Source organism: Protopterus annectens, chromosome 13.part0 (assembly GCF_019279795.1).
Source record: "Protopterus annectens isolate FY-2018-M chromosome 13.part0, PAN1.0, whole genome shotgun sequence".
Lineage (NCBI taxonomy): Eukaryota > Metazoa > Chordata > Ceratodontiformes > Protopteridae > Protopterus > Protopterus annectens.
The window spans coordinates 333,219,441-333,234,590 of record NC_056747.1 but is presented as its reverse complement, the minus strand read 5'-3'; the positions used below and the strand labels follow the sequence as shown (position 1 = coordinate 333,234,590).

The 15,150-nt window shown below is 37.6% G+C and overlaps 1 protein-coding gene across 1 annotated transcript in view; it reads right to left on the bottom strand.

The window, feature by feature from the left end:
* Positions 1-2,053: 2,053 nt before the first annotated feature.
* Positions 2,054-15,150, bottom strand: part of REX1BD (required for excision 1-B domain containing) — a 156,289-nt gene continuing 143,192 nt past the window's right edge. The window contains exons 4-5 of the mRNA XM_044053950.1: positions 7,992-8,080; positions 2,054-2,841 (exon numbers count right to left, since the gene is read on the bottom strand). Coding sequence (XP_043909885.1) covers positions 2,769-2,841; positions 7,992-8,080 — 162 coding nt within the window. The 3' untranslated portion in view covers positions 2,054-2,768. The remainder of the gene's footprint in view (positions 2,842-7,991; positions 8,081-15,150) is intronic.

The window sequence follows — 15,150 nt, the reverse complement described above, 5'->3', positions numbered from 1 at the left end:
TTAAATTCCACAACTTTTTAACGAGTATTACTCTATGCATCTACAACTCTCTGTGTAAAACATTTCCTGTCGCTACACCTTTAGCTATCTTCTGTTATCCACATGTGCTTGAAAAGTTATATATGGATTAATTTACTATTAATTCTGTAAATACTGTGTAGCCACATCTTGCTTAAAATCTCTGATATACAGGCTATTGCATCTTACTCTCCTAAGCTGTATACTCAAAATGGCATGCAGAGTTGCTTCATTTTGAGTCTGTAATCTAATATCTGCATATTGTTTTGTTATTTTCTTGCTTTTGTACTCTCCTAGGAGAACCCTTAAAATGGTCCAACCGGAAAAGCATTTTATCCTAATTAACAAATAAAATAGAAATGGAGTTTATTGATAGCATTTCAATAACACTTGATTTGTAGAATACAAAACATAACAAAACAGTCCCTAAAACAAAAATAGTAAAAGGGTATTGTGGTGGCTTTGCCCCATCCCCTTTTACAATTATGATACGTTATTAACTTCAAGCCTCTGAAGTTTTGAAGTGCAGTTTGCATTCAGTGAATTGTACATCACACATTTTACTGACAAACTACTGTTGTGAAATCCACAACTCCACTCCCTACTCTGAATGATTCAGACTTCCCAGAAGTACTTAAATGCTTCTGCTGTGCCCCTTTTTTGTTTAGTAAGTTTTCTCATTCATCCTAGGATCTCCCGAACTTCTCTTTAATGCCTTTTAGCACCAAATGTTGATATGCAGGTCATCTGTTACAATATATCCCATTTAATAATTTGATATACAGGTCATCTGTTACAATGTATCCCATTTAAGTTGCTGTCAATAGTTCATCCTGTGTCTTTCTTTTTTGAAACCTAACTAAGAAACATTTTTTACCTAAGTAAATATACATCTGTTGTTTGATGCTACTATTAGCTTCTGCTTGTAGTTCTGGTTTGGCCATACAGCATGAATGGGTTCAAGTAGGTGCACCCTTAAAGTGATCAGGGTAGGGTTGCCACCTTTTCAAATGGCCAAAGTGGGACATTTTTGGAACAAACATCAGATTTTACAAGCCGACACATACCCACGGTCTGTACAAAGGATAGAACTAAACTTTATTGCCTAAATAAAAGCTTATTCTTGTAGCATTGTAGTTGCTTATTCTGTTTCTTATAACATTTAGGTATTTTAGATACAGAATAATTGTTTTATGCAACTATTACATAAAATATAGGAAATAATTTTGTCCTAAAATCTCAGGACATTTGCCATTTTTACAATTTTTTTGTCAGGACACAACTGCCCAAAGAGGGACTGTCCCTCGCAAAGTGGGACAGGTGGTAACCCTAGATCAGGACTACAAAAAATAGCATTTAATCATAATGACTGAATAGAGAAAGGTAGTGTGTAACATGTTTTTGCACACTAAAGGGCAGCTGCATAACAAAAATGTAGGAATTTTTTAAACAAATGTATACAGAAAGCAAAGAGTAAAATAATTTCTGCTAAAGTCAGGGGAGAGAGACTTTGGGTATGGATGCCAAGACAGTACTATTCTTCTCTGGAGGTTTCTCTATGGCATAAAACTCAAATGATACTGTACATGAAGAACTGCTGTAAATTGGTATACTGCTCATCAGTACTTGTACATTCTAGATTATGCTTAAAACTGTGAAAGTGCATTCACTGTACCCAGCTATACCTCTGATCTTAAAGTGATATACTTTATTAAAATACAAGGTTTCTGTGGCATCAACATTCAGATGAGCTGAATATAACCCCTCCAAACAAGTGTGGCAGTCTTGACTAAAAAGTACTTCTGCAGGGCATACTTGTCTACATGCAGACATTGAAAATAGGAACATTTACCATTTAAAAATAGGAAAATCCCCCCCCAAAAAATGTGGACATCTGATTAGAGTAAAACCTGAATACCAAATAGCACATACCTCTTTCTGCTTCCAATAGGAATGAGGGATTCTACTTAGAAACATGTTTTAAAAAAATAGCATAACAAGAATGACAGAAAAATACAAGCACATTAACAAAAACTTAGTTTAAAATATGTGCACTTTAATGAAGTGTATTACAAGTCTACTATACAAAGTCATGTATTTTTACTTAAAACATGGATATGTAAGATGTGTGTCCTCTTTATGTTATTGTTGCCGCTAGTATGTTTGGTCATGTAGTGTGGTTTTCTGTGTGCTAGACAGCTTCAGAAACTGCATGTGATAAGGAAATTCATAAAACTGTATGAAGGAGTAAATTAAGCCTGAAAATGGGAACATTCCTCCAAAACAGGAACAGTTGAGAGGTTTGCTACAGTGTTAAGATTGTTTTTTCTGCCAGTAACTAGCCAGAAAAAAGAAATAAACACATGATATTGCCAGACATAAATAAGCAGCATTTTGTAATATTCTTTAATCTTTTGTACATAAAGTGGCATTGTATATTGATAGTGTATTCTACCTTCGCTTTGAAGGGTAAAAAAAGTTTCTTCCTTTCAGTTAGACCATCCAAAACACTTGGCTGTAAGTGCAGGACTGATCCCTCAGGCCCTACTAACCGTTGAGTGGAATTCAGCATGAGGATTTGTTCCCATCAGTCACTAAACTAAAACTAATACTACATGCTGCAGATGTCAACAAAAGAGAAAATCACATCAGGAATACATTATAAAAATAAATTTCTAAACATTCGTAGAAATGTAAACTTTACTCGAACATTTCCATCTGCCTTCAAATTCCTACGGGGTAAGCAGCAGTCACTCAGACTCTTCGGAGTCGTACTTGAAGTCCTGCAGAATTTCAGTGATTGCTTCAATGGTTTGCATTATCCTGGAGGGGGAAAGCAGACAGGAATTATAAATAAACACATATGGTGTGTATTAGGCCAAGCAGTACAAGTTTCAGCCACTTTTGTTCCATGTCAGGACATGACCTGCTTCTGAAAGTTTGCATTAGTGTCCCTGTCAGGCAGCCGTGAAGGGGCCTCAGTGGGAAAGACCACCACAAAGAGTTTAATTTATACCGTGTTCGTATGACATAGGGAAAAAAAGAGAGGCAGAAGAGCAGATCACCATATGTCAAATTATTTAGAACCTCAGTACAAGACTCTAGTCACTCTCTTTTCTTCCATTCTCCAGTTACAGATAAGACTTTTTCTGAAATTGTTCTTAGATTTTCTTTAATACTCATTCTTGTTTTTTAAGACCCTTTCCATACCTGTCAACCTCTTAGCTCAAGAAATTCAGACAAAACCTAAAATAATAGGGGGACAAAGACCCACAAATAGGGACAGAATTTAAATATTACCCTTATAAACTTAGAAAGTTAGTAAAATAACAGGATTTGTGGCAGTGTGCATTTTTCTGAAGGATATGAAGTCTGAAACTCAACTGTATGCCATTATTTAGTGACTTTGGTACTCAGCGATTTGTCAGAAAACCACAAATTTTATGAGAAATACACCAAAAATAGGAGGCAAAAATCTGGAAATTTGAGAGGTATGCCTCTTTCTGTTTGACTTTTCAGAGGACTGTACCTGGAGTGGAAGCTTCTGCAAATGCATCCACCCTGCCACTTGCTATTCCCGGCTAAATACTTCCAGGCAGATATGTTATGAGAAGATTAACAACAGTGCAGCATAGCAACTTCCGTCCAGTTAATACAGATGGTATATTAGACAAGTGTTGTAAGTGGAACATGGCAGTTGCTGTGAACTGGAGTTTGATACTGACTCTTGTCTACAGCTTCCTAATGTCTTATAGCCATCATATTGGTTTTTAGAAGCAGTCCATGTCTTGCTGTACCTTCTCAGTTTCAAATGCAGCTAGGTGGCTAGATACAGAACCCCCTCCCCTTTCAACCAGAAGAATGTTCATTAATGTATTCACATGCACTATGAGGAGCTTAGTTTGCACATGACTTTTTTTTTTTTTTAAGGCTTTCTACGTTTGTTATCGGGCTATCTGGATTAGACATTCCTTAATCATCTGCCAGAATCATATACTAAATAGCTAGTAATGCAGCCAGGCACATATTAGCGATATGTCCACACTGTGCCTTAGATATACTAACAAAGCGGCTGGAAGAGAGGTAGCAGTTACTTCAAAGCCACCCTAATTCTTTCTACCCTATATCTCCATGTACCTCCCTTATTTCCATTCTTCCTATCTTTCTTACCTCCAGCATGAAATTATCAACCGAACAGTCTTGCATAGCTGTTTCACCTGTTTTTATTGGATGGGAAATCCTTATTAGGATGTCAAGTAAAGAATGGCATTGTTTCTAATATGGGATTTCTTACCATCTGCTATCATATAAGTCCAAAGCTTAGCAAAGAGGACAATGACTATGTTTCTAACTGAAGGACATCACCGTTCAGAATTATATCTCCTAGTAATACTGTACTTAACTGTATGGCACTTTTATTTTTACAAGCCCACATTCCAGTATGACCATAGAACCTACAAACCATGAGCTTCTGACACTTAAATATGTTAATGGCTAAATTACAGAAATGTGTTTTTGTAAAATGCACTCTCAAGACCAGGCAACCATAGCGCTAACTGAGGTTGGTAAGGCATACACTTAGGGGCTTGTCTAGCCTGGTCTAGTAAAATCACAGCCTAGGTTGTATTGCAGAGTGAAAAAAACTCTCATCAATTTGAAAAGTGCCCGCTGACAAGCTGCAGAAATGAACAGCATCAAAGCACATCTTTCATGTGATACTTTTTCTTTTAATTGCTTACCAACATTATTTATAAGATTATTCTGTCTCTATAAGTAATCTAGTTTGCTTAACAAATACTATCTAAAGGCCATGTTAGGTTCTTATCCACTTTTTTCTTCCCCATTCGAGTGAATAGATCAGTCACAATTGCTGTTTCAAATGTAAAGGCATTGACTAATGCATAATTATCTAGCAGCTACAATGTATACTCTCCCTTAAAACCACACTCCCTGATATCTCAACCTTACTGGTCACAGTTGAATGCTTGTCACTTAAGCAGTGGTCCAACTCATAACTCTCAACTGTTTCTGACTTTGCCTTACATTTTCACCCTGTCTCTTGTAAAACTTTTTTGAGTTTCTGATACATTACCTTACCCGGGATTGCAGTCAGCCTATAATACCAGTCATTAGGGTTTCATATACCTTTTTTATTTAGAAAATGCATGCTGATGCAAAAACCTGGTGTTCTATTAACTTTCAAGCGAATTACAGTAATATTTAACAATTGCCACAATATTGGGCCTTTGTCCTCAATTATTTTCAGTTTTGTCCCTGATTCTTGAGCAAAGAAGTTGAGAGCTATGGTCCAACTTTTCAAAAGTGATAGCCAACAGGGGTTAGTGGAACTATAAATGGGAGGCACTTACCTCCCCTGACTCGAACACGCAGCATTTCAGAAGAGAGAGCTTCATTATCTTCCCTGTTAACATTCATACATTTATCTGTCCAGTGCAGAAGCTTAAATTCTACCAACCAATGTTCAGACTTTAAATACCCTTTAATTTAATTTTTAATTAATAATTTTCTGATTATAAGGTCTAGTACAAAGATGACTGCACTGTATCAAAATCTAAACCAACTATACTGGAAGTAGAAATAAAACAATTGGAATTGAGATCTTTAGAAAAGAGTAGGAGCAAATTACATATGAACAAATGGGAGTTGTGTTAACAATGTATACAAGGCAGGAATGAAGCCTAAAAGGCAGCAGGACTTAAATGAGCTATGTAATGTTTGAGTGAGAAAGACTGGTTAGATTATCAGTGATGTATAATGTTTGCAACTGGGAGTGTGTCAGCATGACTTGTGATGTAAAATGCTTGCGACTAGGATTGTATGTGTGTGTGGTTTATTTTCATTTACATACACTGGATATAAAAAGTGTACACACCCCTGTTAAAATGCCAGGTTTTTGTGATATAAAAAAAATGAGACCACAATAAATCATTTCAAAACTTTCCCACCTTTAATGTGACCTATAACCTAAACAATTCAATTGAAAAACAAACAAATCTGTTAGGAGAAAAAATATAAAAAAATAAAAAAAAAATACAATAAGCTGGTTGCATAAATGTGCACAACCTTAAACTAATACTTTGTTGAAGCACCTTTTGATTTAATTACAGCATTAAGTCTTTTGATTTAATTACAGCATTAAGTCTTCTTGGGTAGCAGTTTATCAGCATGGCACATCATGACTTGGGAATATTTGCCCACTCTTCCTTGCAAAAGCACTCCAAATCTGTCAGATTGCAAGGGCATCTCTTTGTGCACACCCCTCTTCAGGTCACCCCACAGATTTTCTATTGTATTTAGGTCTGGGCTCTGGCTGGACCAATCCAAAACTTTAATTTTCTTCTGGTGAAGCCATTCTTTTGTTGATTTGGATGTATGCTTGGGGTTATTGTCATGTTGAAAGGTGAAATTCCTCTTCATCTTCAGCTTTCTAGCAGATGCCTGAAGGTTTGGGGCCAAAAGTGACTGATATTTGGAACTGTTCATAATTCCTCCACTTTGACTAAAGCCCCAGTCCCAGCTGAAGAAAAGCAACCCCAAAGCTTGATACTGCCACCACCATGCTTCACTATAGGGATGGCATTCTTTTGGTGATGCGAACTGTTGTTTTTGCGCCAAACTTACCTTTTGGAATTGTGGCCAAAATGTTCAACCTTCGTCTCAGACCATAACACATTTTCCCACATGCTTTTGGGAGACCTGATGTATTGTTTTGCAAATTTTAGCCAGGCCTGGATGTTTTTTCTGTATAAGAAAATGTTTCTGCCTTGCAACCCTACCCCATAGTCCAGACATATGGAGAGTAGGGGAGATTGTTGCCACATGTAGTTCATAACCAGTACTTGCCAGAAATTCCTGCAACTCCTTCAGTTTTGCTGTAGGTTTGGCAGCCTCCCTAACCAGTTTTTATCTTGTCTTTTCATCAACTTTGCAGGGACGTCCAGTTCTTTGCAACGTCAATGTTGTCCCATATTTTCTCCACTTTTTGATGACTGTGTTCCATAATATATCCAGTGCTGTGGAAATTATTTTGTACCCTTCTCCTGACTGATACCTTTCAACAATGAGATCCCTTTGATGCTTTGTAACCTCTCTGTGAACCATGGCCTTTGCTGTACCAGGCAACTGAGTAAATGTCAAGAAAATCCTACTAGGGCAGCAGAACTTTATTTGGGGTTAATCAAAGTCACTTTAATTGATGGCAGGTGTGTGTACCCAAGAAGACTGAATGTTATAATTAAATCAAAAGATGCTTCAGAAAAGTATTACTCTAAGGGTGTGCACACTTATGCAACCAGTTTATGGTATATATTTTTATTTTTTATATTTTTCTCCTAACAGATTTGTTTGTTTTTCAGTTGAATTGTACAGGTTATAGGTCACATTAAAGGTAAAAGTTTTGAAATTATTTATTGTGGTCACATTTTTTTATACCACAAAAACCTGGCATTTTAACAGGGGTGTGTACACTTGTACTGTAAATGTATGACTGCCTATGTAGTAAGTGGTGGTTTAATGAAGATGTTTCTTGTTTAAGAAAAGGCAAGAATTGAATTGTTTGTGTCTTTCGGCTTTTCCCGGTTAGGGGTCGTCACAGCAGAACTCCGGTCCGCTAATGATTGGCAGTTGATTTTTACGTACCGGCTTGCCAGGCCTGACGCACAACCTTCAATGAAGGTACGCCCATTCACACATGTCTCCACGCATGAAGACGCTCTAGCTGAGAATCGAACCGGACAGCGTCTTACTGTGAGGCGACAATGCTACCGCAGCACCACCACCGCGGGTTAAAAAGCAAGAATTGAATAATTTATGTAATACTGCTTAGGTTGTGTGATATATAGCAATATATGTGAAGTATAATTTATTATGTTAATATAGTTTGATTATTTTTATATGAATGTAATTTGCCTGCGTCACAAGTGATAATTCTGCAAATATGTCTGAATACATACTTGTGTTTCAGTTCTTGTACCGCCTCTTGATGCCCTTCCTCTCCTGGATGGTCCAACACATTTTGCTTAGCTAGCTGAAGCATAGCTGTCTGTAAATAAAAGAAGGGAACAGCAGTAACCCACTAGATACAACAGGCTCATGCTACTATTCTTATACTGAAATTGTGACTTATAATACATAAAAAAACATTCTGTATTCTAGACACACACACACAGTTTTAATACATAGCACTCTTTATGCAACAATCGGGTGCTGTTACGTTGTGTCTGCATTTGATAGGTTATTCTTTTTGGTTTGTAACTGACATTCAGCTAGAATGTGTTCTCCAGCTCTGATGATTTATACAGAGTCCTGTGTTAGACATTACTATCTGCAGGTTTTACATCCTGTGAAAACAGTAATACTTAAAACGGTTTCTGCAAAAGGCAGTTTTATCTCCTAAGGAGGATTATCTTCACTGAGTTTTTCTTGCAGTCACTAGGTTGTTGCGGAGTCGTTAGCTTTTTTGTCTGACAACTGATACATGCCATTATGAATTCTTTCATTCTATCTAAATTATGACAATATTATATTGTTTACACTAAAAAAGTAAAAAAAATCTATTCTTTACTCTAATAAGTATTTATTGACAATATCAAAGGATGCTTGATGAATAGACAGATAGAATATTAATTCTGATATCAACATCTGGCCACTTTTAAAAATACCACATTATGTTTATATTGGAATTCTTTAAAATATAGTTACTTGAATACTGTTTATAGATATGTAGTGTGTATTTATTTCTGTATATCAGATAGTTTCATCCACTTGAATCTAAGTCAGAAACATTATTTTTAATTATGAATTACAGTTTATAGCACTGACAAATTGTACTGTAGTACTTATGCTACTTAGACATTTAGAAATATGAAAAGATATAACATATTGAAGTACTGTCATCACTAAAGAAGGAATAGGTTTAAATTACTGGTGTTTAACTTTTTAGTAAAACATATTATACAGATTTTTCTAAGGTGGTAAAAATAACTTCAGTGTAAAAGTATAAATTTTAAAGTGTTCTGAGACATGTTAAGAATTTATACACTAGAATAGGAAGCTAAGCAAGCAGCTTTAGTTAAGTAAGCAAATGTGAGTTGAAGTGTTGAGGTGGGTGATACGACAGATGTGAACTAGTACTGTGATTACAATACATGTGAGAGAAGTATGTAGAAACTGGAGAGTTAGATGGGGAAGTGATTCTTTCAGAAATAGTTAAGTGTTCCATGTTTCAGGAAATCAGCTACAAGCAGACAAGAAGAGGGATGGCAAGTCCTGAGAAGACAATGGGGCAACAGAAGATACACGTGGGCACAACTGATTTGATGCAAGAAAGATGGACGATGCAGAGTGAAGTATTACTGGTACCCGCTGCAAGTACATTCAGGAAGAACAGACATGGGCATTCAGTTCCTGACTCAAGGGATGGACTGAGATGGAAAGGTTAGGTTTTGTGGGTGACATGGGGTAAGGAAACACTTTATGCCACAGATGGTCTTCACCATGTTTCATACAGTGCAGCATCGCTGAAATCACAGTTTGAAAATAAATAAAGTTAATAATGCCATTAAATGGCACTGGGTGGAGAAGACAGGCAGATAGATATAGTGGTAGGTAGTAAAAAATATTTATTTACTTGTTTGTTTGCATTTATTTATTAGGGTGGTCCAACTGGGCAAAAACATTTATAACAGATCCAGTCAAAAAAACAAATATAAAATATAATTAACTAATAAGAACTTGCTTCATTACTTGACGGCTTTTCATCTTATCCAGTAAATAAGGAGCCCATGCTTTAGAATAATATAGTTAAATGACAACTATGATCAAACCTTGAATGCAATGATGCATAACAAATAGAGGTGAACAGATTGTCAGGAATTCCTGTTGTAGTTTCAGTAGAGGATTACCAGCACATTACTGGGGGTTGAAAAGAGGTCATACTTGGTTTAAAACAGATGAATGTCCAATTTCAGGGGGAAGTCTTTCTGAGGTGTGAGTTCCAAATAACATGCTTTGCGATGCTTCTTTGCAATATATTATTACATAATTTGGAGACAAAGCTTGAGAAGTTGAGTCAGGTCTACTGTAGGAATAAAGAGGCAGTAAGAAACTAATTAATGGTCTTTAAGAAATGACTAGGAGCAGAGCCAGATCCAGCACTAGGCAACCTAGGCAGTCACCTAGGGCCCGCTGGCTTGGGGGGGGGTGACTGGCCAGGGGGCCACAAAACTTACATATCTTCTTTAAGAATGGACTCTGCGTACATTGTACTAAAGCTAGTCACACATTTTAAACATCTGAGAAGACAGCAGGATTTTTAAGAGACAAGAGACTTGCCATTACGATTTGGATTTTTATTATGGAGATGAACGACACTGAGAACAGTTCTGATGAGAGAACTACCGTTCCAAATGTGTGTGTGAAATGCCCCACTTAGGGATGGCAAGTTCGTTACCTTATTCAGGCTCAAACCCTATACCTTGAATACAGGACACTACAGCCTGAATCCTCTACTCCATCTACCAAACTGTCATTAGGTGGTGTATTTTGAAGGACTGTTGAGTTTCTGTGCATTTTTAAAAGAATGTCAAGTTTCTGTGCATTTTCAAGAAATGTTGAGTTTTAAGGGAAGAGAGGTTTACTGTTGCTCATGCTAAGTCTGTTTTCAGTGTTAACTATTTTGTTTAGCAAATAGCTATCTTCAGTGCTTGTGCTATATATTTTGAAAGCAGTGTTAGTAGCACAATAGCTAGCATACTTGGCTTTGGTGCAAAAGGCTGTGGATTCTACTCTCAAACCATGTAGATGGAGTGCTGTTACTGCAGTGCTCTTTAAGGGGATGGGGTACTGCACTCATGAGTGTGTCCTCCTTTGAATGAGATGCCTAGTAACTATGAACCTGTTGCCAGTTTGACAGACATTCCCTACTGCAATACTACTAGCTTACCATTTTATGTAGCATGGGAATTTATTCTTTAGGGGCAGTAGGCACTGAATTTGTACATGAAACACTGAACTGTAAAGTTGTTTGCCAGCAGCAGCCTCTTCATTAATTACAGAGCTCCTTAATGCAGAATTATTCAGATGACTTTTCCTTTTCCAGATATTGATTGATATTGATGGATTGTAATGACAGAAGTTTGAGGGGCCCTTTGTGGTTGAAATGTTCTGTAATGGGTAGTTTTGTCATTATTGGTTCATGTGTTTTGTTTCACTGCCTACTAGAAAAATGTTCAAAACTACTAATTTAAAATACACTCTTAACAAGTGGTGCTGTATTATACAAGGAATATAATTTAATACACTCAGGATGGTGCATCAAAGAACACATGCATGTATGCATAATCCTAAAAATGTGTGCAATGGGCCTATGGTTTGAAAACAGCCTGAAAGTAAACTTAATTTGCCATTGGCTAGATGCATTTTCTTTGATTGTGGATTTCAATGCTGTTTCAATTAATGCGAGTTTTAAGGGCAGAGTAGCTTACTGTTCATTCCAAGTCTATTTTCACAAGAGACTTTGCTTTATTTATTTATTTTATTTAACATTTAACTGGGAAAGTCCAACTTGGAACGGAGCCACTTTTCAGTGGAGGCCCGGGGAGAAATGCTCCAGATGCATGTCTTTGTAACCATTTAGCAAATGGCTATCAGTGATTGTGCTATAACATTTGAAATAAAAGTTTTAAATATCTCTAATTATTGCAGAAGTAAAGAAGAAAATAGTATGCACAGGTTTGAATGGTGTTTATGGTAACTGGGAGAAACAGCCAAGTAATGGGGCACTGGAATGGCTTGGGGGGGGCCTGATCCATTACAAATCCTAGGGCCCCATTTGACAATGATCTGGCTCTGACTGGGAGTATACCAGTGAATCAGAGACAGAAGAGGTGGATATTTGTGTCATCCATCCAACATTACATGTTGTTGTTGGTCTTTCGGCTTTTCCTGGTTAGGGGGTCGCCACAGCGGAACTCCAGTCCGCTAATGATTGGTAGTAGATTTTTCATGAATGCTGAGGTGCCAGCTCGACGTTCAACCTTCAATGAAGGCACGCCCATTTACACATGTCTTTCGAACGCCCACCCAAACGCGAAGAAGACATGCAGACTCCACACAGAAGGCACTCCCCGCACTCCAGCTGAGAATCGAATGGCAGAACCTCTTGCTGTGAGGCAACAATGCTACCGCTGCACCACCGCGGATCAATCCAACATTACACAAATTGCTCAATTCCAGCAGGCAGTTTGACCCATTTTGCCCTTGTCCATTGCTTTGGTGACCTTCTCAAAGAATGTTACCAAGCTAAGTAGGCATAATCTGCCCTTGACAAAACCAGACTGGGTTGGTTCCAGTGCCTGGAGATTTCCTATGTCATTACTGATCATGTCCATGATAAATTCTTTCCATGGCTTTGCAAATGAGACTAGTAAGACTTGTGAGTCTGTAGTTTCTGGGTTTATAGATGGCCTGCTTTTGTGCAGAGGGATAACAGTTGTGATTCTTCATTTTTGAGGCACAAAGTCTTTTTGGAGGCTATGGTTAAGTAGTGATTCCAGACTACCTGATAGGTTGCATTTCATACTGTTTAGAAAGCAGCCTGGTATACTGTCTGGGCCCATCAATGCAGTATTCTTGGCCTTAGAAATAGAAGATTCAGGATATGTTCCCTAATGACAGTAGGAGGTCCTGAATTATGTGTATGATCAAGTTTCATTCAACTGGGTTGGTAAGGATTTACACAGATCAGGAGCATGCTAAGAAAAGCTACAAGATATGGAGTAAAGACTGATATGTAAGATCTGAATAGCTGGCCCAGTAACAGAGATAGATCAAACGTGTATGTGGAACTTGTAGTAGCCAAGTAATAAGTATGAAAACATATTTTATTTATTTATTAATATTTGCTGACCAGGAAAGTCCACTGGGTGCGAGACCCATTTTCAGTGGTGGCCCGGGGAGAAAAGCTCCACAAAGCATTTCAGTGATAACAAAGATTAAAATGTAATTACATCTTAAAGACACAGAAGTAAGCGTATGTAAAAATACAATTTACAGGATTTACATTATTCTATACAAGAAAACATATCTCAAAATGCAATTTGCAGGAATTTACATTATTCTACAGTAGAAAAGCATGGGTTTTGAAACAGTACTTTCTTATGTAAGGAGTATAGTATACTGTATAGTGGGTTGCCAATAGTTGGTTTTACAAAGATATGCAACCCAGTATTTTGTGAGATGTGCTTTTTTAAGGAGGTTTGCTTCTGAGGCAGGTGCAGGATGGATTGTTTAGATAATGTGTTTTTAGAGCCATTTTAAAGGTTTTTGGGTGGTCAGTTAGGGTTATTTCAGATGGTAGGTTATTCCATAGTTTGGCAATAGTGTGGGAGAAGAGACATTGTCCAGCTCTTTTGCTGGGTTTTGTTACCATAAGCAAGAGTTTATAGGAAGATCTTAGAGTTCTTGTAGGGGTGCAAGTTTGTAGGATTGTGTTGAGGGCTGGGCATTCATTAGGTTTAGTAATTAGTTTGTGGGCTAAGGTTAGTTGGGTGTATTTTAGATGGTGGGAAAATTCTAGCCATTTTAGTTCAGTTATTGCTTGACAGTGATGAGAACAGTGTGGCTTTACGGAGGAGAATTTGACAATTTTATTGTAGCAGAATTGTAGTTTATTACTAAGGGTTGTATGAAGGTTGGTAAAAATGGCACTACCATAAAGAAGGGAAGGGATGAGTAAGGTATTAGCTAGTTTTATTTTGGTATATTTATCCATGTAGAGCTTGTGGCAATATAGTTTGCCTAGTCTGAAATGAGTTTTCTTTATTGCATTCAGGATATGAGGTTCAGAAGTGAGTTTGTTATCTATTGTTATACCTAGTAGTTTGGCTGTATTAACTAGTTCTATTTCTGTGCCGTCTTTAGCAAGGATTTTGAAGTCAGTGTCAGGTGATTTTGTTGAGAAAAGTAAAAGTTTTGTTTTTTTGGGGTTTAGCATAAGTTGTGCGTTAATAAGCCATGATTCAATAGAGGTATGGGCCTGTTGTGTACCTGTGAGGAGATCTGAGAAGTTTTTGGAGGTGGATATCACAGCTGGATCATCGGCATATTGGATGAGAGTCTGGATTACGGTAGCTTTATGCAGGTCACTGATGAAAATGTTGAGCGTTAGTGCACCTAGAATGGATCCTTGTGGTACTCCTATATTGTTAGGTTGGTAGTCAGATTGTACATTTAGCCACTTTACTGCTTGTTCTCTGTTCTGTAAATAAGACGAGAACCAGTTTAGGGACCTTGGGGAGCAGCCTGGTCTTGATAGCTGAATTAGTAGCTTAGTATGAGAGACTGTATCGAAAGCCTTAAATAGATCCAGTAGGATTACAGAGGTAGGATGCCCTGCATCTAAGGCTTTGTTGATGGTGTCAGTGAAAGAGAGAAGAGCAGTGATAGTGCTATGCCCTGGATGGAAACTGTGTTGGGTGGGGGATAGAAGAGCATTACATGACAGGTGGTTAAGTAGTTGTGTGTGAACACATTTTCCAGGATTTGTGATAGTGGGGAGAGAGTATGGAGATTGGGCAGTAGTTGGAAAGATCATAAGAAATTCCCCCTTTGTGTAGTGGGGTAATGATAGATTTCTTCCATAGAAGAGGAACATAGGATTCAGAGAGAGAGTGATTTATGAGCATTGTAACTGGATATGCTAATTGCGGTAGCTGCCAGTTGCAGATATTCTGGGAGAAGATTATCTGCAGATAGTGAGCACGGTTTGAGTCATTGAGTTTCAGGATTAGGGAGGTGGGTACAGGTTGGATAGTGAAGGAGTTGGCTGGTTGAGTATTAGTGTAGTCTGCAGGGGAGAGGGTATGTTCCGTAGGTTGGGGATAGGTGTGAGGTTGGGCTACATGGGCAATCTTTGAGAGGAGTTTTTGAATGGTAGAAATGAAATGGTTGTTAAAATCTTGGGAGATTTGTTGTGGTGTTTTTTCAGGTGCTGGAGATGGGTTTTGGATAGCGCATGGGTTAAGAAGAGAGGAGACAAGATTTCCAGACGTTTTTGGGATTGTTGTATGAGGTAGATAGTTTAATGGAAAGATAATCTTTTTTCAATTCTGT